General features: G+C 42.8%; 2 protein-coding genes and 1 long non-coding RNA gene across 9 annotated transcripts in view; 2 read left to right on the top strand and 1 right to left on the bottom strand.

Moving 5' to 3' along the window:
• The window catches only part of LOC105474581 (solute carrier family 26 member 8), an 81,294-nt gene extending 79,719 nt beyond the window's left edge, over positions 1–1,575 (bottom strand). Inside the window, exon 1 of one of the 4 annotated variants that reach the window (XM_071097148.1) lies at positions 1,332–1,575. The gene's annotated coding sequence lies outside the window, so the exon portion shown is untranslated. Of the gene's footprint in view, positions 1–1,241; positions 1,264–1,331 lie in introns of those variants that run through there. The other 3 variants (XM_071097149.1, XM_071097151.1, XM_071097150.1) reach the window with 3 other exon arrangements.
• Positions 1,576–4,730: 3,155 nt separating this feature from the next.
• Positions 4,731–22,159, top strand: part of LOC105474512 (mitogen-activated protein kinase 14) — an 82,922-nt gene continuing 65,493 nt past the window's right edge. For 2 of the 4 annotated variants that reach the window (XM_011729237.2, XM_011729236.2), the window contains exon 1: positions 4,734–5,238. In XM_011729237.2, coding sequence (XP_011727539.1) covers positions 5,123–5,238 — 116 coding nt within the window. In that variant the 5' untranslated portion in view covers positions 4,734–5,122. Of the gene's footprint in view, positions 5,239–5,266; positions 5,466–22,159 lie in introns of those variants that run through there. The other 2 variants (XM_011729238.2, XM_011729239.3) reach the window with 2 other exon arrangements.
• On the top strand, positions 5,472–21,872 carry LOC139363417 (uncharacterized). The gene is made up of 2 exons (XR_011623787.1): positions 5,472–13,834; positions 21,417–21,872. It is a non-coding gene; the product is annotated as an uncharacterized lncRNA (long non-coding RNA).

The raw sequence follows: 22,159 nt of genomic DNA, 5'->3' as shown, positions 1-22,159 counted from the left end.
CCCTGTTAAAATACAAGCACTTTTGGCCTAGCTCTTTCACCCTCCATAGTACCCTTATCTATCTATCTATCCATCCATCCATCCATCCATCCATCCATCCATCCATCCATCCATCCATCCACCCATCCATCCATTTATCTAATTATTTACATTATCTGTGTTCAGAGTGTTTTAAAAGTAAAAAATAGGCCAGGCATGGCTCACTGGCTCATGCCTGTAATCCCAGTACTTTGGAAGGCCGAGGCGGTTGGATCAACTGAGGTCAGGAGTTTGAGACCAGCCTGGCCAACATGGCGAAACCCCCTCTCTACTAAAAATACAAAAATTAGCTGGGTGTGGTGGTGTGCCTGTAGTCCTGGCCACTCAGGAGGCTGAGGCAGAGAATTGCTTGAACCCAGGAGGCAGAGGTTGCAGTGAGCCAAGATGGAACCACTGCATTCCAGCCTGGGAGACAGAGCAAGACTCTGTCTCAAAAAAAAAAAAAAAAAAAAAGTCAGGAATAAAAAGTTTAAATACAATCCAATTTTATGGCTATTGACCCAAATGATATGAAATCTTGAAAGCTAGTTTAGTTCCAGGAATATCTTCCCCCTGAACTTTCTTATGTTTTCTATAATCATGTAAAGGCTAAATTCACTTCCAAAATTTCAAAATAAGCATTTGTAATTCCATCAGAAACAACCCTAAGCGTGTTACTACCTGGGTTTTTATGGAGAATGTATTGGGAATACAGAAAAAGTATAAGCAAAGAGCCTGGCCTTTAGATCCTTTAGTCACTTTGAATAGCGGCTAGGGATGACTAATAAGATGACAGTCCTTAAGTGGATGACCATTGGACACATAGGACAACCACCTTCCGTGCAATGTGGAGACTGTAACACGGTGTGTTGGAGAGATGCTCATTATTGGGGTGGGGGTGCTGGAGAAGGCTTCACAGGGGCCCCTGACACATCAATAGCATTTGACATGAAAAGAAAGGGGCAAGGAGGTGGGGGTGGGGATTCAGTCACAGGGAATAAAATGAACAAAAGCAGTGAGGTCTGAAAGGAGGAGGAACGGCCGGCCGGGAAGTCAGGCCTCGGGAGGAAATGGATGGGATAGGCGGTGGGGTGCAGGTAGCACATCAGTTCTGGGGCTTTTGACAATATAGACAGGAGAATTTGAAAGGATGCAGCTTGCAAAACGCACACACTGTCTCTTGTCATTGCCATCCACACGGCCTTTGAAAGTAGAGACAATACCTGAGAGATAAGCTCCCAGGGACGACCGTCATTCATTCATTCCACAGATACTGACTGAGCGCCTGCGGCGTGCCTGGCTCTGCGGCATACCTGGGTACCTGCCGGTGACAGACGCAGCCCCCGCGATGGGACCCGCTGTGGCCTCGCCGCTCACCGCCTGCAGCCCCCGGCGCCCGGGCGTCTCCCGGCAGCGGCTCACCTGGCTCCTTGGCGGGGGCGGGAGTGCGGGCGCTGGGATCCCACACGGCTCCCGCCTGGCTGGCGGCGCTGCGGACGCGGATACCGGCGGTTCCCTAGCCGTTGTGGCTTAGCCCGCGGACGTTCCGGGCGGGCAGAAGATGAGAGTGGGGGAGGGGACGAGGAAGGGGAGCATGAGCAGCTGGGCTAGGGAGCCGGGAAAGGGGTACCTAGGTCGCCCTCCTCATACCTGAGTCGTGGGAGCCCCTTGGTACTTGGTAAACCTGGGTACCGAAGCTCCTACTCTCTCTGAGGTTTTACTATTCTTGATCGAGGGCCAATTTGGTGCCAGTCCTCGTGCCCTGAACATACAGCAATGCACATGTGTACTGCACAGACGGTAATTCACTATCGTCTCCGGAAGACTTAGCCTTCCTCAGGTCAGAAGCGGTAAAAGGAAATGGAGGCTAGGAGGGTTACCCAGGTCTCCAACCATAGGCTCTCTGCCCCACAGGCCTGGCTCTCCCCACTGGATGACACCTTCCTGCCCAGATCGTCGGCTCTGGATGCAGACATGCCGTCTGCACTCACTCCCTTTACCCTCCTCCCACCCTATCCCTGTCCCTATCACTGTCTCTCACTCCACCTTGTATTCCTGCTTGGCCCAGTTACAGTTTTACACTTGTTTGTTTGATGACTGTGTTGATGTCTACCTTATTATGCACTTTGTGTATTCCTTTTTGTAAATAATCTTAGCCCTATGAGGGCAGGGATTTTTATCCCTTTCATTAACTGTTTTATTATGAGTGCCTACAACATTGTGGTGGACATAGGAAGTGTTCAATGAATTTGTGTTGAATGATTGCCCTCCCATTGACTGTAAGCTCCACGCAGGCAGCAACTGTAGTTTTTAATCACTTTTTAACTACAAGTGCTTGGCACCTAGTAGGCATTTAATACACATTGGTTGAATGAGTGTATGAATATACTGCTTACTTTATCTTTACCCTTCCATTCACCCTCACCTCATTATCCCAATTTGTAGGATAAAAATGTGCATTTCTGAGGATTCCTACTTCCAACCTTCCTCCTCACCCCTTGTAACCATTCCCTCATTCCCTCGATCCCCCCAACCCCATCCCTCATTTCTTCACAACCATGTTTTTGCTCTTACTTCCCCTTCACCCTCCATTACTTCTTAGAAAGCTTCCTAGCCTCCCTAGTTTGGAACATTCTCAAGCATCATGTTTTTGTAGATAAGAGAATTCCAGCTAAGCTACATTGGATCCAAAACAGCTTTCCATGAATCACCCATGACTCTGTTTTTTGGTTTTATATTGCTTTCCTTGAGGAGGACTGATAATCCTGTACCACTTCTTAAATTGAAATCATGGTCATTGTTCACAATTTTTATAACAAATACTTATGGGACATGTTTTATGTTATAGACATTGTGCTAGATATTGGGACAAGATAGGCAAAGTCTGAGCCCTCCAAGGTGTGTATGACACAAAATAGAATAATCACAGGAAATGTTGAGAAATGTCCTGGCTTGGACCTAGTTATTTCTAATACAAGAAACTAAGACAATGATGCAGGATCTGATTCTTCTGCTCATTGTAACAAGCTTTAGCATAGGTGTAGGTTGATAATGGATGTAGGCATGGGGTTATAATGCCTTGCCCATTCACATTTATCTTGTTTAGTTTTTACAAATGACTCTGTTAGTCGGGAATGCAGGGCAGGAAATCTCTCGTAGAAGCTGGAACTAAGGTTCAGGAAAGGTCATTTGACTTGCCTAAATTCGATGAGACTTCTGCCCTCTTCTCCTTACTCGAAGAGGCCTGAGTTGAATGCTTAAAATCCTCTTCACTGATGGCTCTTCAGGGTAGGAGTCAGTTTCAAATCTTCAGTGTAATGGTTTTTTAAATGCTTCTCAAAGGGAGATATCAGACTTTCCTGAATCAGAATTACCTAAGATGTATTATAAAAATACATGCTCTTGATGCCTTCCTCTGACCTACCCAATTAGACTCCCTGTGAGTCCTGGGAACTTGCATCTTAAACTCCCAGGGTGATTTTTCTGCATGTAAGTTTAAGAACTATTAGGAGAGTTTGAATGGAAAGCCTCAGCTTTTTTTTTTTTTTTTTTTTTTTTTTTTGAGACGGAGTCTCCTTCTGACGCCAGGCTGGAGTGCAGTGGCGCGATTTTAGCTCACTGCAACCTCCGCCTCCCGGATTCAAGCAATTCTCCTGCCTCAGTCTCCCGAGAAGCTGGAACTACAGGCTCAAGCCACCATGCCCAGCTAATTTTTGTATTTTTCAGTAGAGACGGGGTTTCACCATGTTGGCCAGGATGGTCTCTATCTCTTGACCTCGTGATCCGACCGCCTCGGCCTCCCAAAGTGCTGGGATAACAGGCGTGAGCCACCGCGCCCAGCCCCTGGAAAGCCTCAGCTTTGATGCAGGGTTAACATTTGCCTTTGGGACATATTTCGTCAGCATCTCGAAGAGTAACCCACATGTAGAGTAACCCATATGTCCTTGAGCAGATGGGAATGCAACAGCCTTCTGGCCAGAACCTGTCTCTCACTTTTTTTTTTTTTTTTTTTTTTTTTTTAAATTTGAGACGGAGTTTCGCTCCTGTTTCCCAGGCTGGAGTGCAATGGCGCGATCTCGGCTCACCACAACCTCCGCCTCCCGGGTTCAAGCGATTCTCCTGCCTCTGCCTCCCGAGTAGCTGGGACTCCAGGTGCGCGCCACCACGCCCGGCTAATTTTGCATTTTTAGTAGAGATGGGGGTTTCGCCATTTTGGTCAGGCTGGTCTCGAACTCCCGACCTCAGATGATCCGCCCGCTTCGGCCTACCAAAGTGCTGGGATTACAGGCGTGAGCCACCACGCCCTGCCACCTGTCTCTTTTTCATGCAAGTGTTTTTTGGAATTTGGGGGTTCAGCTGAGCAGGTGCTCCGCTGCTGGTAACTACTCGCAGTTAAAGATCTTTTGACTCTTTCCCCGACACGCTATTTGTCACTGTCGTTTTCCACCACAGAGCCAGGTATTTGCCCTGCCGGCCACGGTGGGGCGCGCGCGGCGTGTGCTGCCCGCTTATCTCTTCCTTCCCTGGTCCGCCTTCGCGCCCTTAAGGAGACAGTTCCTGGGAGTTTCTGCCTTTGGGCTCCAGTTGTTGCTCTCTTCTCGCGAGAACTGCTCCTCTCATCCTCTCCTCTCACGAAGCCCCGCCCGCGAAGAGGTTCCATATTGGGTAAAATCTCGGCTCTCGGAGAGTCCCGGGAGCAGTTCTCGCGAGAGTACTGCGGGAGGCTCCTGTTTGCTGGCTGTGGAACCGCGACCACTGGAGCCTCAGCGGGCGCAGCAGCTGGATCCGGAGTACTGCGACGCAGCTCGGAGTCGGCCTTGTAGGGACGAAGGTGCAGGGAGATCGCGGCGGGCGCAGCCTTGAGCGCCGGAGCGCGTCCCTGCCCTTAGCGGGGCTTGCCCCAGTCGCAGGGGCGCATCCAGCCGCGGCGGCTGACAGCAGCCGCGCGCGCGGGAGTCTGCGGGGTCGCGGCAGCCGCACCTGCGCGGGCGACCAGCGCAAGGTCCCCGCCCGGCTGGGCGGGCAGCAAGGGCCGGGGAGAGGGTGCGGGTGCAGGCGGGGGCCCCATAGGGCCACCTTCTTGCCCGGCGACTGCCGCTGGAAAATGTCTCAGGAGAGGCCCACGTTCTACCGGCAGGAGCTGAACAAGACAATCTGGGAGGTGCCCGAGCGTTACCAGAACCTGTCTCCAGTGGGCTCCGGCGCCTATGGCTCTGTGTGGTGAGTGTCGCCGGGCCTGGGGCCGCTGTGGGCAGGGTGGCCCCTCGCGCCCGAGAGCCAGGCCTGCACCACTGCTCTGCGTTGCGTCAAGTGGCAGGAATTTTCCTCGGGGGAGGGCCTTGCTGCCCCTTCGAGCTCTGCCTGTTCTGCACCTCCTGCACCCCTCGCCCTGCACTCACGCGGGTATTGCGGTCCACCGTGTGCAGCGCTCAAGTCCGCTGCGAGAGGTAGGTGGTGGTGCTGGAGCTCGGTTCTGGCTAGCACCCTGCGCCTTCGCCTCTCGGAAGGTTGCTGCTCGGCGGCAGGCACCGGGGGAAGGGCTGCTTCCTTGGGGGTCTCCCTCCGGACCTGGAGCAGAAGGACCCTCTCCCGCGATGCGCCCACGCTGTGGCGCCGGACCCTGTCCTCTGAGCAGACAAGCTTGGGGAGCTGCCGGGAGAAGCAGAAGGGCAGAGCGCAACCCGAAGACTGCGGTCATCTAAACAAAACTGACCAGGAAGGGAGCTCTCTCCGGGCCTTTTTTTTTTTTTTTTCCCCAAACCTCTGTCGAAATCCCATCTCGAGAAGTGTTCTTTTTGAATTCGCACTTGAATTAGCAGCGATCCATAGAGCTTAAAATACCGACTTTATCTCGGTGAACACTGTGCCAGCTTGAGTGGTGTGTTTCCGATTCGGTTGAAAGCGTATTTCCTTTCTGTGGAGGGGCGGCGGTGGTAGTGCCTGCAAGAACGCTGCAGCTTGAGAAACTGGCAGTCTCACTGATTAGTCACATACCACTGCTCATTTAAGTATTGTTCGACAAAACAGTTTTTTCATTTGGAGCAAGAAAGATTCAGATCTGTAAGGCGCCCTCAAGATCAAAAAATTATTTACAGTGCTAGGAGGTATTGTAAGTATTTTTTGAGATAATTCCTGCGAATACTGTGTTTTAAAAGTCCCTTTCAGAGTTTGCAGGGATTTATCTAGTTATCTGCATTTATGGCCTGAGGTACACGATGGTTTTCGTAAGGATATGGAACCACATAGAAAAGGAAGAGATACTTTTTAGCTTTAATTTACACCGTGAGTGTGTTTTAAATTAAGTCGATACCATGTAATTTCCAGACCTGAAATATTTCACTAACTGCTCTCTAATTTTCAAGGTTTTATACCCTGTATTTTAGATTTTCTATAATTTAAAAGCTACGGATCTGAAACTAAATATCAGATTTAACTGTTAGCTTTTTCTGTGTTTTAGTAATTCGTATTGTATGCGTCATTTGAAAAGGGGCCTGTAAAATCGTTTTTTGTTTTGGAACAAATTCCAGGCTTTTGGATGTGTTAATCTTTAAATATGATTTCTGTGTTTCCCAAAGTCACATCATGAATTTCCTGTTTGGTAGAATCTTCTGGGTAATTGAGATTGTGCAATTGTGTCCAGTAACAGATCATATTGCATTTTCTAGTTCAAGCTGCTTAAGTTATGTTGCAGATGGCACCGTGCGTGACATCTTTCTCCCATTTTTACAGCATGGCAGTTTACATTTTAAAGGAATTTGCAGGATTTTACATTCAGAGTGTGTGTGTGTATAGTTGATTTGCAGCATTTTACATTCGATATATACATGTTAATATATGTATATCCATTCAGTATATACATATTATGTATATCTAGTTGATTTGCTAATTTTCAAAGATGTATTTGGATCATTGTTCTTTTAATATTTTATAGCTCATTAATATACTTCCATTTTTTCATTCTTGAATTGACACATTCATTTCTGTAGTATCACGTTTTTGTTTTCAATGCTATTTAAATTTTAATGGAGTGATAACAGCAGAATAACTCAACTATAGAGGGTTTGGGTGAACTCCAGTTGAATTCCTCGCAAAGGTTCAGTACTGTTGGTGACTAGCTCTGCACTGGAACAGGAGATCCAGATTTACAGTGAAGTACCATTAAAATTAACTCCACATTTCTTTAGTGGTATATTTTTCTGTGGTATAAAAGCCAGCAGAGGCCGGGCGCGGTGGCTCAAGCCTGTAATCCCAGCACTTTGGGAGGCTGAGACGGGCGGATCACGAGGTCAGGAGATCGAGAAAGTCCTGGTTAACACGGTGAAACCCCGTCTCTACTAAAAAATACGAAAAAGTAGCCGGGCGAGGTGGCGGGCGCCTGTAGTCCCAGCTAACCGGGAGGCTGAGGCAGGAGAATGGCGTAAACCCGGGAGGCGGAGCTTGCAGCGAGCCAAGATGGCGCCACTGCACTCCAGCCTTGTCGACAGAGCGAGACTCCGTCTCAAAATAAAAAAAAAGCCAGCAGTATCTGACACTTAAAAGTACTTTTATTGAACAGATTTTTAAAAATAGGTAATATATTGACATTGTATAAAATTTGAAAGTTTTAAAAAGGTATTCAGTGGGCCGGGCGCGGTGGCTCAAGCCTGTAATCCCAGTAGTTTGGGAGGCCGAGGCGGGTGGATCAGGAGATCCGGAGATCGAGACCATCCTGGCTAATACAGTGAAACCCCATCTCTACTAAAAATACAAAAAATTAGCCTGGTGTGGTGGCAGGTGCCTGTAGTCCCAGCTACTCGGGAGGCTGAGGCAGGAGAATGATGTGAACCCGGAAGGCGGAGGTTGCAGTGAGCCGAGATCGCGGCACTGCACTCCAGCCTGGGCGACAGAGCGAGACTATTCAGTGAAAAGTCTCGTTTTTTGTTCTCCAGCCACTCTACTGTCTTTCTCAAAGACAAGCACTGTTAAGTGTCTTGTGTCTTTCCAGGGGGGCAGAGTTTTTTTATTTGCTTGTTTGTTTAGTAGTCTTTCTACTAAAGGGATTTAAGATGTAACCTACAGCATATTGGTGAAGGAAAATACAACTGAAACTGAAATTATTTGACAGTTAACAATAAACAATTATAACTAATATTGGAATGAAAATACCAGAATTTAGATTTACAATTAAGTGTTATCTTATTCAAAGTTTCGGTGTAGTTATTTGAAGTTGTTCTTTTCTTTGAGATGAAGTCTCACTCTGTTGCCCAGGCTTGAGTGCAGTGGTGCCATCTCGGCTCACTGCAACTTCCACCTCCTGGGTTCAAGCGATTCTCCTGCCTCAGCCTCCCGAGTAGCTGGGACTACAGGTGCCCTCCACCATACCCAGCTAATTTTTGTATTTTTAGTAGAGACGGGGTTCTCCATGTTGGCCAGGCTGGCCTCAGACTCCTGACCTTGAGTGATCTGCCCTCCTTGGCCTCCCAAAGTGCTGGGATTACAGGCCTGAGCCACTGTGCCCGGCCTGAAGTTGTTCTTTCAATGAGTACCTTTTTATGTGCGGCAGAAAACATTTTTTGGAACTTCTTTTAGAATCCACTTTGGAGCCTATGATACTCTTCTTCTTCTTTTTTTTTTATTTTGAGACAGAGTCTTACTCTGTTGCCCAGGTTGGAGTGCAATGGCACCATCTCTGTTCACTGTAACCTCCACCTCCTGGATTCAAGCGATTCTCCTGCCTCAGGCTCCCAAGTAGCTGGAATTACAAGTGTGCAACACCATGCCCGGCTGATTTTTGTATTTTTTAATACAGACAGGGTTTCACCACGTTGGCCAGGCTGGTCTCTAACTCCTTACTTCAGGGGATCTGCTCACCTTGGCCTCCCAAAGTGCTGAGATTACAGGGGTGAGCCACTGTGTCTGGCCATCCATCTTCATTTTTTTGAGAGCAGATTTGATTTTAGGGAATAACAGTCCATTTGAATCCAAATAATTTAGGGAATTTGGACTCAAAGATTAGGCAATCAGGTTGGTGATACTACTGTTTTAGGTCAGATAGAAGTTACAACTATAAAGTAATGACACAGCATTTTTTGTGTGACTTCTTGAACTGGACGTGAAGTCTGCTTCCAAAAATATCTCCGAATTTTATTTTATTAATATTTATTTATTTTGTAGAGATAGGGTCTTACTGTGTTGCCCAGGCTGGTCTCAAACTCCTGGCCTCAAGCATTTCTCCCACGTTGGCCTCCCAAAGTGCTGGGATTATAGGGATGAGCCACCACACCCAGTCCCTGAATTTTATTTTCAAGAATGAAAATAAATGAATAGAATATTTCAATGAATAAAATTCATTCATTGAAATATTTGTCAGTTTCCTAATTATTGCTCTGAAGTGCGGTATACTTTGATGTGTAACATTTATAAATTATTTTAAGCCTATATTATTTTAATTTATACTAAGTATAGTAAAAAAACAAGTAGCAGCCTGTGTGATAACCAACTATGAATCAAAATAAGGTTTTACATATATGCCTTTCCTTTAAAGAGTAAAGGGAACTAGACTAGGTCTTGCAGTTTTAAGGAACTTTATGCATTGTCTGTGAGGGGAAATGAAGCAAAATTGTTTAAGAATACATTGTTGCAAAGCATTGATTTTGGGGTTTTGGGACAGAAGGGGAGAATCTTTGTGGTGAGTTTAAGGAAATACAAACGGGAACTTAAAAGTGCCTTTCCTCTGGGGTACTGTTTTTCCAGGCCCTTGCTGTTGATTAGAGGAGGTGGGGCACTGGTAACCATAAAATAGGAGGTGATAGTTGAGAATTACTCTTAGATCATATTCAACTGTTTATTCAACAGTGTTTATTGAATACCTACTATGGGCCAGATAGCTAGGTTCTGGAAGTAGAGTGCTAAACAAGACAGAAACAAGACAATCCATTCTCAACTGGAGCTTATAGTCTAGTGGGTTTAATAACTACATTTTGTGGATTGCTTGCTATGTTCTAGCATTGTGGTGTGCACTGTATCTTCAGCATAGAAAGTATATAACAAAACCTTTGGTAAAAGGATAGCAAAACTTGCTAAGAAATAAAATACAACTTCCTAAGTGCTTTGTGGAACAAGATTATTCTAGTATAATAAAAATAAATGAAGCTAACTTTTTTTAAACTATTAGTGGCCATTCACCGTTTTAAATCTTTTTTTAAATTATTTTTTATTTTTTTTTAGAATGAGCCAGGGCGCAAAGAAATAAAAATGCATCATTATTAAGTATACAAGGGTGACTTTCTTGACTCCTGACCAGTGAGAAGGTCTGCTTTTCTAGTAGTGATAGTAGGTCCATGCTGAGCTTTCCATTCTTTTCTTTGTAACCAAAAGTAAGGTAGTTGCCTGTATGTTACCAGTGCTAGTCAATAAGAAATCTTTAAACATAATTAATGGCAAACATTTATATTATTTATGTATAAAGATTGTTTTAAGAAAGAGTTCATTTGAAGCTGACTGTAAAGTCATTTTATTTATCAAATCCCATTTTTCCACGTTTTTTTTTTTTTTTTTCGCCCAGGCTGGAGGGCAGTGGCACGATCTCGGCTCACGGCAACCTCTGCCTCCCGGGTTCAAGCAATTCTCCTGAGTAGCTGGGATTACAAGTGCACGCCACCACGCCTGGCTGATTTTTGTATTTTCAGTAGAGATGGGATTTTACCATGTTGGTCAGGCTAGTCTCGAACTCCTGACCGCGTGCTCCGCCCACCTTGGCCTCCCAAAGTCCTGGGATTACAGGAGTAAGCCACTGCACCTGGCCTCCACTGGTTCTTCTTTAAAATAAGCTTATCTGGGATCTCCAGGTTTTCAATTCTGGCAGTTTGATTTCTTAATACTGAGGAGTACTCTGCTTTTGATTTCTTCCTAGCCCAGTCTCAGAGATGATCTGTGTTGACTTTGCCTTTCATGGGCAAGAGTACAGATATTGCTGAGCCTCTAGGGCCTACAGTTCAAAGATGGAAGAATTCACTGGGGTAGATCACCCTCACTTTAGAATTAAATGACATTTTTAGGGATTTTTGCAGTTTATAAAGTGTTTTCATTCAAAGCGTTATCAATCAGTTCTCACTAGCTCCATGGAGGCTGATATTTATTAACCCCATTTTATAGATGGACTCATTCATTAAAAGAATGGCATACTTGTCAGTGCTACTTTTAGTAGTCTCCTTTCCGATAGATGTGGGCTGCTGAGGGTGTGTGGTGGCACCTTCTCTTATGCAGTTCGCCTCCTGTTGTGAAAAAGGGATTGCTGAGTCACTCGGAATAGAGCTTGAGTGTAGGAAAGCAATCCCACCAGTGTCATTGCCCAGTTTATGTGAGGGGAAATGACTTAATTTAACCCATTAAAGTCATGTCTCCTTCTCAGAACTGATAAACCAAAAATGCACTCATTGCCCAGATTAAATTTTTTTCTGAAGGAATTATTAGGCAGTGCAAATAGTTAATTCCTGAATATATGAATCCTATTGGTTTGAAATTCTTTAGTGTACATTTATGTAAAGTTGGGACTGTCCATATATGTTTGTGTTATGTACATATAGGATATAAATAGAAATAACTGCCTCTCCAGCCCTTTGAAAATATATTAGATTTTTGCTTTTTGCAGTAAAATTTGTTGTAAAACTGATTTGTTCTTATCTAAGAGGTATAATTACTGCAGTGCTCAGAAGTGTCTCATTATAAAGTGGGTGCCCCTGACTTAGAGCTTAGGAATTTCTTCTCATGGCTGCTATGGAAGTCATGCACCTATTTCATCAGAAAAATAACCAAAAACTTCTTTAAACTTGGAAATGTTTTTTGTAAAAGAAACATGAGTATTTGGAGTTGTTTGTCTTTCACAGTGCTCCCATAAATTAAGTACAGGCACAACTCATCTTATGCTTCACAGATAATTGCTTTTTTTTTTTTTTTTTTAACAAATTGAAGGTTTGTGACAACCCTGTGGTAAGCAAGTCTATTGGCATCATTTTACCAACAGCATGTGCTCACTTCATGTCTCCATGTCACATTTTGGTAATTCTCGCAATATTTCTTTTCTTTTTCTTTTTTTTTTTTTTTTTGAGACGGAGTTTCGCTCTGTCGCCCAGGCTGGCGTTCCGTGGCGCGATCTCGGCTCACTGCAACCTCTGCCTTCCAGTTTCAAGTGATTTTCCTGCCTCAGCCTCCCGAGTAGCTGGGACTATAGGCATGTGCCACCACGCCCAGCTAATTTTTGTATTTTTAGTAGAGATGGGGTTTCACCATGTTGGTCAGGCGGTTTTCGAATTCCTGACCTTGTGATCTGCCTGCCTCGGCCTCCCCAAATGCTGGGATTACAGGTGTGAGCCACCGTGCCCGGCAATTCTCGCAGTATTTCAAACTTTCTTCTTCTTATTAAATGTTATGGGGATCTGAGATCACTGATCTTTGACGTTACTGTTGTAATTGTTTTGAGGTATCTGGAACCATGCCCATAGGCAGACTTAATTGATAAACATTGTGTGTGTTCTGACTGCTCTGCCAACCAGCTGTTGCCTCTCTCCATCTCCTAAGGCCTCCTTATTCCCTGAGACACAATAATATTGGAATTAGGCCAATTAATAGCACTACAGTGGTTTCTAAGTGTTCAAGTGAAAGGAATGGTTGCATGTCTCTTACTTTAAATCAAAAGCTAGAAATGATTAAACAGTGAGGAAGGCATGTCGAAAACTGAGATAAGCTGAAAGCTAGGCTTCTTGTACCAAACAGCCAATTTGTGAATGCAAATGAAAAGTTTTTGAAGGAAATTAAAAGTTATATTCCAGTAAACAAATGAATGATTAGAAAGCAAAACAGCCTTGTTGCTGAGATGGAGAAAGTTTTAGTGGTCTGGATAAAAGAACAGACCAACCACAACATGCCCTTAAGCCAAAGCCTAATCTAGAGCAAAGCCCTAACTCTCTTTAATTGTATGAAGTTTGAGACAGGTGAGAAAGCTGCAAAAGATAAGTTTGAAGCTAGCAGAGGGTGGTTCATAGGTTTAAGGAAAGAACTTGTCTCCATAGCATAACTTTATAGTGCAAGGTGGCTGGGGGCGGTGGCTAACATCTGTAATTCCAGCACTTTGGGAGGCTGAGGCAGGCAGATCATCTGAGGTCAGGAGTTTGAGACCAGCCTGGCCAACATGGTGAAACTCTGCCTCTACAAAAAATACAAAAATTTGTTTTTTGTATTTTTTGGTGTTGTGGCGTGTACCTGTAGTCCCAGCTGCTTGGGAGGCTGAGGCAGGAGAATTGCTTGAACCCGGGAAGTGGAGGTTGCAGTGAGCCACTGCAACCAAGTGGCAACCGAGATTGTGTCACTGCACTCCAGCCTGGGTGATAGAGCAAGAGTACATCTCAAAAAAAATAATAATAATAATAACTTCCGTAGATGAGACATTGCTTCTCAGAAATGAATAAAGCAAGTAGTTTCTTGAGGTGGAATCTACCGTTGGTGAAGATGCTTATGAACATTGTTGAAATGACAACAAAAGGTTTAGAATATTACATAAACTTAGTTGATAAAGCAGCAGCAAGGTTTGAGAGGATCAACTCCCATTTTGAAAATAGTTCTACTGTGGGTAAAATGCTGTCAAACACCATTGCAGGCTACAGAGAAATCTGTCACGAAAGGAAGAGTAAATCAATGCAGCAAGCTTCACTGTTGTCTTATTTTTAGGAATTGCCATAGTCATTCCAACCTTCAGCAATTATCACCTTGATCAGTCAGCAGCCATCAACACTGAGACAAGACCATCCACCAGCAAGAAGATAATGACTTGCTGAAGGCCCAGGTGACCCTTAGCATTTTTTAGCAAAAAAGTGTGTTATTTATTTATTTATTTATTTATTCATTCATTCATTTATTTTTTCGAGACAGAGTCTCGCTCTGTCACCCAGGCTGGAGTGCAGTGGCACAATCTCGGCTCACTGCACCCTCCACCTCCCAGGTTCAAGCAATTCTCCCCCCTTAGCCTCCCGAGTAGCTGGGATTACAGGTATGCGCCACCATGCCCAGCTAATCTTTGTATTTTTAATAGAGATGGGGTTTCACCATGTTGGTTAGGCTGGTCTCAAACTCTGACCTCAAGCTATCCTTCTGCCTCAGCCTCCCAAAGTGCTGGAATTAATAGATATGAGCCATCGTGCCTAGCCAATAAAATATTTTTAAATTAAGGTGTGTGTGTGTGTGTGTGTGTGTGTGTATATATTTTGACATACTACTAGTGCATACTTAATAGAGTACAGTATCATGTAAATATAACTTGTATTTGCATTGGGAAACCAAAAAATTCATGTTACTCATTTTTTTGTGATACTCACTTTGTTGTGGTTATCTGGAACTGAACTCATGATATCTCTGAGGTACACTTGGATGTATGTGTTAAGGATTTACAAAATTAACCAGTTTTCTCATGCAGTGTTCAAGTCTATTAATAATTTATTCTAGGGAAGAAGAAGTGGTGGTTTGTAAATTCTGCACTTAACAAAATACTGGGTTTTGGGCATGCTTGGCTCCAAGGCTGAATGTAGTGGGGAAAGAAGTATACGAGAGTGAGGAGTCTAGGATTTCCAAGTTTTGGCCTTGGGCAAATGGATCTATTTTAGTGCCGTTTTCTGAACTTTGTGTTACAAAGTTACAAAGAGTGTTACAGGGTACAAGATTATAGAGAGAAAGGGGAAGGAACATAGGTTCATGGTAATCTCCTTGAGGACAGGACTCATTATACCTTGAGTGTCTACCATGTATGGTTTGCTGTAAGTGCTGGAGATGAAATATGAATAACAAAGACAAAAATTTCTGCCTTAAGAAGCTATATTCTGGCCAGGTACAGTGAGGGATTATATTCTGTAATCCCTGCACTTTGGGAGGCCAAGGTAGGAGGTTTCCTTGAGCCCGGTAGTTAGAAACCAGCAGCCTGGGCAAAATGGGGAGACTCCTCTACTAAAAAATAAAAATAAAAAATTAGGCAAGCTTGGTGGCACACTCCTGTAGTTCCAGCTACTTGGGAGGCTGAGGTGGAAGGACTGCTTGAGCCTGAGAAGTTGAGACTGTAATGAGCTGTGATCCTGCCAGTGTACTCCAGCCTGGGTGACAGAGTGAGCCCCTGTCTCCAGAAACAAAAAAAAAAAAAATAAAAAAGGAAGCTATCTTCTAATGGGGATGGCAGTGGAAGTATATAATAAACAAGTAAAATTTATAGTGTGTGATGTGAGGTAAGTGCTGTGGAGAAAATGCAACAAGGGAAGGAGAGTGAGTGCTAGGATGCCTATTGCACTTTTAAGCAAGGTGAACAGGGTAAGCATCATTGATAAAGTAACAATTGAGCAAAAACCTGAAGAAGGTGATATGGAACACTGGTTGGACATGGGTGAGGATGTAAGAACATTCTAGGCTGAGGATTAACAAGTGTGCAAAAGCCCTGAGGTAAGGGCCCTGTGTTCCAGGAAATAGCTAAGAGGCCAGTACAGCTGGAGCTAAATGAACCAGGGGCCAAATATAGGGAGAAAAGTGGAGTGAGGGATGGGTTGCAGATGTTCAGGGATCATGTAGGGTCTTATTTGCCTTTATAAAGACTGTGACTTTTCCTTTGAGTGAGAGAGAAAGCCTTGGAGGGTTGTGACCAGAGGAAGGACATGACCTAAATCATGTTTTGACAGATCACTGCGCTCTAGGGTCCCAAGTGTTTCATTTCGGTTCCTTACCCATTCTACCCTAAATGACTACTGTGAATAGGATAGAATGGTGGAGTTAGATGAATTGATGCAGAGCTCTGACCCATGCTCACAACTCTCATTCCAGCAGTCCCAGAGTGCCAGAGCTAGTATTTTTGTTGGGCCCTAGAAATTTAGGGTATTCCAGTCCAGCTCTTTAAATAACATGGGCTTCCTTTACTTTTTCAGGTTTTTGTTGCCAAAAGGAAGGGAGCAGAGCTTAGCTCAGCTGGAAAAGGAAGATGAGTCTGCTGGCAGATTGTTTTTTAACTTCTTTGCCTTTTAGGGTTTTTCTTACTTTTGGATCGTGTTTTAAAAGTCATTTTTACCTTCTTTCAACAGTTAAACATTTAAGATCTTATTTATTTGATTTTATTTGACTCTTTTTCTGACTTACATTCCTTTGCCTTTTCCCCATTATAATACTTTTAGTAGAGATTGGACCATTGTTATCTGTCATTAATATCTTGGCTTTGAGGTCCCAAGGACTTCTCTGTTAAACTTGAATACATTGTATAGATTGAAAGATTCTACAGACATGTGACCCTATAAAAACCCATATTATTTATTGTCGTCCCTACCTTTACAGATGTAAGCCCCCCTCCTCTTTTCATCAGAGCTCTCCCTCTTTTACTGCTCTATCATCAAGTTGCAGAAAATAAGTTTTCCTGCAAACATAGATTCCCATGGCAACATAACAGAAAGGTAATAGAACAAATGTTTATTTTGTCTAGACCTGCTGTCTGAGTAACATTAGACCCTGAACATGTTGGCTCCTGTTACTTGAATGTGTGGTTACAAATTCCTTATTTTCCTCAAAACTTACTTCTCTTAGACCTTCATGACATTGTCACTGTGCCTGTGATATGAAGGAAGGTGTGTGTGTGAGTATGTGTGCCTTACTGTCATTCTACTCAAAAGTATGTATTGATTGCATTTTCAAGCTTATGGCTTAAAATGTAGACACCACACAACATGTGAGCATGTGAAGAAAAAAAAAAAAACCAGTTTTGTCCTTTGTTTTCATAAGTTCATTAATTTAGTATTTCCAGTGCACTATACTAGGTGTTTTGTTTACAGAGATTTAAAACAGAAGAAGGGTACCTGCTTTCGAAAATATCAGTCCAGGCTGTGTGTGGTGGTTCACGCCTGTAATCCCAGCACTCTAGGAGGCTGAGGTGGGCGGATCACTTGAGGTCAGGAGTTGGAGACCAGCCTGGCCAACATGGTGAAACCCGTCTCTGAAAAAATTAGCTGGGCGTGGTGGTGTGTGCCTGTAATCCCAGCTATTTGGGAGACTGAGGCATGAGAATCGCTTGAACCGGGGAGGCGGAGGTTGCAGTGAGTCCAGATCGCACCCCTGCGCTCCTGCCTGGGCAACAGAGCAAGACTCAGTCTCAAAAAAAAAAAAAAGTATCAGTCCAGAGGAGACATATTTATGTTTCCTCAGAGATGGCTTTAGGAGTCCTTTGTAGCTTTTATTTTCTGCATTCTTCCTGCTTAAGTTGGCATTTGAAATCTACCTTTGTATTGCTAATTCTTCTCTTAAGATCTTTTTAGATTTTTCTATGTCTCAAATTGAGTGACTGCTGTGGTTTGAATGTATTCTCCAAAGTTCATATGTCAGAAACTTAATCCCCAATGCAACAGTGTTGGGGAGTGGGGCCTAAGAAGTGATCAGGTCATGAGGGCTCTGCACTCCTGACTGGATTAATGTCATGATCAAGGAAGTGGGTTAGTTATCACTAGAGTGGCTTTATTATTAAAGCAGGTTCAGTCCCCTCTTGCTCTCTCTCTCTCACCGTCTCTTGTCTTCTGTCACCCTCTTGCCTTCCACTACTGGATTACACAGCAAGAAGGCCCTAACTAGATGCCAGCACCTTGATACTGGACTTCCCCGCCTCATGGACTGTGAGAAATAAGTTTATTTTTTTATAAATTATCCAATCTGTGATACTCTATTATAGCAACACAAAATGGACTAAGATTGACATACTGGTCACTTTTTACATCTAAGGTAATTTTATGCAAAGGTATATATTGGAAATCTGTGTCAGATAAGCCTTTCCATCTGATGATTCAGATGTAGAAATGATGACATCAGCATGTGTTCACACGAAGTCAAAACAACATCTTTTGATCTGCCAAGGGCTCAGGGAGGATGTTTTAGGAGGAAAAAGGAACTGTGAGGGTAAGAGTCCTTTAGTTCCTTAACCCATCCCTATACTTGCACTTGGGGTAATGTCTCTGGCTGTGACAGTCTTCTCACCTATAACATGTGGCCCTAATCATACCCTTACTTTTGTCTGACATGCGGTTGAGATGTCTGGCTTATGCAAGTGTATATTTAACTCATCTTTCTTGTATTTCCTCATCCCTGTAGTAGGTATAACTTGATTCTCGAAATAATTGCTTTGCTTTTAATATCTCCAATAGCTATCTCTTTTTTTCTCTCCTGTCAAATCTTTTATTTAGGGCTTTAGCTGGCATGAACCGTCTGGAACTTAGGCTTTTAAATAAATAGTTTCTATTTATGTTTTCTTCTCCAGGCTACCAAATGCTGGTGAAAATATTAGTTGTCTTGCTCATTCAATGTAATAAACTATTATGTACTAATGAGCATAGTATTAAGTTGAAGTGAAATGTTGATATTGGCTTCTTATACTGATATACTTCTTATGTCATTCCCTCATTTGACATTAAGTTTGGCTTGCCTCATTTTCTGATGCCTAGTTTAGTGTTCTGAGTGCGTTATGCTTTGAATGATCTGTTGTGAAATGAGCAATCTCAATATTAAATGAGACTGATGCTAGAGCAAACAGAAAAAAGTTAGCAAATTAAGAGAACAGGCAGTAAGTACTATGAGCCTCTATTAAGCTCTTTCTGCATTCCCAAATATAGTACAGGTTCAGTGATCCTTATCCAAAATGCTTCAGATCACAAATGTTTTGGATTTTGGAATATTTGTATTATACTTCCCAGTTGAGCATCTTTTTTCAAAATATCCAAAATCTGAAATGCTCCAATGCATATTTCTCTTGAGCATCATGTTGATGCCCAAAAAGTTTTGGATTTTGAAGCATTTTAGGTTTTGGATTTTCAGATTAGGGTTACTCAACCTGTATAACCCAGAGTAATTCAACCTATTGACATTTTAGGTGGGATAATGTTTTGTTGTGGGGTACGGACTTGTGCGTTGTAGTATGTTTAGCAGCATCCCTGTCTCCTACTTGCTATATACTAATAGCGGTTCCCAGTTGTGACAACCAAAAACATCTAGACATTGCCACCTACCTCTTGAGGGGTAGAGAGGGCAAAATCACCTTTAGTTGAGAATCACTTGTATAACCCTATATATTTGGATTGGTTGGTCCTGAGTAAAAACTAGATGGGATAATATGAACCTTCCACCTGCAAAAAGATAGAAATGCTATACTTTTTGCATTATAAATTGGGCCTCTCTAAACATGATTTTTATTATTTCTAGGAGAGTAGCAGCATTTCTAATGGTCCGGGTCCTAGTTATAACCCGATAAGCTTAATGGATGGGAGAACTTGCACAAGCATGTTTGAAGAGGCCAGGTGTATCACTGGCACGTTTGAGAAACAACTGATTAGTGAGGGAGACCCAGTTTTCATGAACAATTGTGTTTTGTCATTGTCATGGCCCCAGCTTTGGGTGTTTTGAATTTTTTCTGGAAAGGAAATTAGCATGAAGTCCCAGTTGGTAGGTAGGCAGCATTTTCCGTAGTGGCTCTTCTGGTATTCTGTGTCCTTCGTCTCCTGTCTTTCAGTATTTAGCATTTTCAAACTCCTAGAAATGAAATGCTGTTTAGAAGTCCACAAAGAGAGCTAGTCCATTGTGAATTACACAAAGAAGTAGTCCATTGTGTATTAATTTTCTGTACGTTTTTGAAGGCTCTTGCATCTGGGAAGGCTTGCTTAGTTTTAAAAATATTAGGTAATAACAGACTGAAATTTTGAAGATCTTATGGATCCACGGTAGCAGGAACTCAGGAAGATCAGCCTTCTTTGATTTAGAATGTCATTTAGGCACATTATATATTCTGATACCTTAGAAGATACAATGCATTTTCCTGAATTATCATTGCTACTGCTTTAATTACTTTAAGGCTGTGAGGCGGTAACTAACTTTAGTGTCATGATGTATACATCTTAACATTTAATGTGCTCTTTTATTTTTTTTTAACACCCCCTTAAAGTACTCTGGTATTCAGATTTTTCCTTGTGTTTCTCTTAATTCTCCTATTTCATCCATTGGTCAGTTTTTCCTGCCTCTTTTCTTTCTGCTCCATGATCCATTCTTAAATTTTCTTTTCTCTTTGCATATGCTTTTTGAATTCATTATCTCATAGTCTCAACAATGGTCTTGTTCATATACTATACTTCCAAATTTGTACTTTCAAACATATTCTCAAGAATGTCTGACCCTTTGGATTCTCAATCTATTGAGATGTAATGTTTCATGCTTTCCCTTGATTACTTTCCTACACACTTGTTGAAGATACCAAAGATGTAGCACTAACTTCTCTTGGAATGGGATTGATGTTACAAACTTGAATGGTTCATTCAGTTTAGATATGTGAAGCGGATATCATCATTAGCACTGATGATTGACAGTAGTTTTAAAAATTCCAGTCAGGAATGAACCAGAAGTTACCTGAAGTTTTCAATAACTCTAGGTATTAATGCAACGTATTTTGAAAGTTTGAAATATATGGGTGTAAATATTGATGCTTACATGTTAGATTTACTGTGGTGAAGGAAATTTGCCAGTCGTCCATCAGACAGTGTTAAATGCCCACCAGTGTGTAAAAGAAATAGACCTAAAATATTAATAAATTGTGTATATATGTATGAAGGTATTGATGTGTACAGAGAAGTGGAGACATTGTGAGTTATAGTGGTCAGTATGGTTTCATGGAGGAGGAAGGATTTGAAGATTATTTAAAAAGATGGATATTTGGACAGAAGAAAAGCAAACATTTTCAGACAAGAGAAAACATAAGCCAAGAAAATGGATATGAAAAGGACTGTCCTGACAGGAGGAACATCTCAGGTAGGGTGAACCCAGTTGTGGTTCTCATTCTTGTTGTGCTTCAGACTCACTTGTGGAACTTTTAAACATACCCCCAGAAATTAATAATGAGGTCTGGAGTGGGACTTAGGCAGTTGCTTTTCTAAAAAGTCTACAAATGGTTCTTTAGGTAGTAGAGAGCTGTTGGAGTTTCTTGAGTTGTGAACTGTTGAGTAAAATTGTTTTAAATTGGTCTTGCTGGAGTGTAAAGAATGGATTAGAGGAAACAATTGTGTTGCTTTGTAAAAGTCTGGTAAATGTATTTACGTGTCCCTCTGTTCATTTTGACTCCTCAGCTAGATTTCTTAGTTCCTTGAGATCATAAACAATCAACTTTTAAAGGTACAATGAAGAAATATCTTTTTTTTTTTTTTTTTTTTTGCTGGGTTGGGGGACAGGGTTTTGCTCTGTCACCTAGGCTGAAGTGCAATTATACAATCAATGGCTCACTGAAGCCTTGAACTCCTGAGTTCAAGCGATCTTCCTACTTCAGCCACCCAAAGTAGCTGAGACAACAGGTGTGTGCCGCCATGCCCGCCTAATGTTTTTTTCTTTTTTTTTAGACACGAGGTCTCACTGCCTCATGAAGTTGCCCAGGCTGGTCTTGAACTCCTGAGCTGAAGCTGTCTTCCTGCCTCAGACTTCCAAAGTGCTAGGATTACAGGTGTGAGCCACTGCACCTAGCAAGAAATACCTTATCATTCTATTTTCATTTGGAACTTGCAGGCTCATGCCTGTAATCCCAGCACTTTGGGAGGCTGAGGCAGGCGAATCATGAGGTCAGGAGATTGAGACCATCCTGGCTAACATGGTGAAACCCTGTCTCCACTAAAAATACAAAAAAATCAGTCGGGTGTGGTGGCGGGCGCCTGTAGTCCCAGCTGCTGGGGAGGCTGAGGCAGGAGAATGGCATGAACCGGGGAGTCGGAACTTGCAATGAGCCGAGATCATGCCACTGCACTCCAGGCTGGGTGACAGAGCAAGACTCTGTCTCAAAAAAAAAAAAAAAAAGAAAGAAAGGACCTCATGATATATGCTAACCTCACCTGTACAGACTTTCTTATTTTCCCGTACTCTCTTACCATTTTGTCAGGTTTTATATATGCAATTCCAGTCTGCTTTAAATCCATTGTGAATAAAGGAAGGTATGCATCAATAAATTTAGAAGTTAAACAATTTTATTAGGATATATGAAGAATCTAGTAACCCAGATTTTCTATGTGTGTGTGACACAAGGGGAGGCAAGTATGAATGTGTAACAAAACATTGAAGTTTATTTAATGATTATCCTTGTATGTTATGTACT

The sequence above is a fragment of the Macaca nemestrina genome, chromosome 5, assembly GCF_043159975.1.
Source record: "Macaca nemestrina isolate mMacNem1 chromosome 5, mMacNem.hap1, whole genome shotgun sequence".
Classification (NCBI taxonomy): domain Eukaryota; kingdom Metazoa; phylum Chordata; class Mammalia; order Primates; family Cercopithecidae; genus Macaca; species Macaca nemestrina.
The sequence above is the reverse complement of the archived record's forward strand: the minus strand, read 5'-3'. Positions and strand labels throughout refer to the sequence as shown.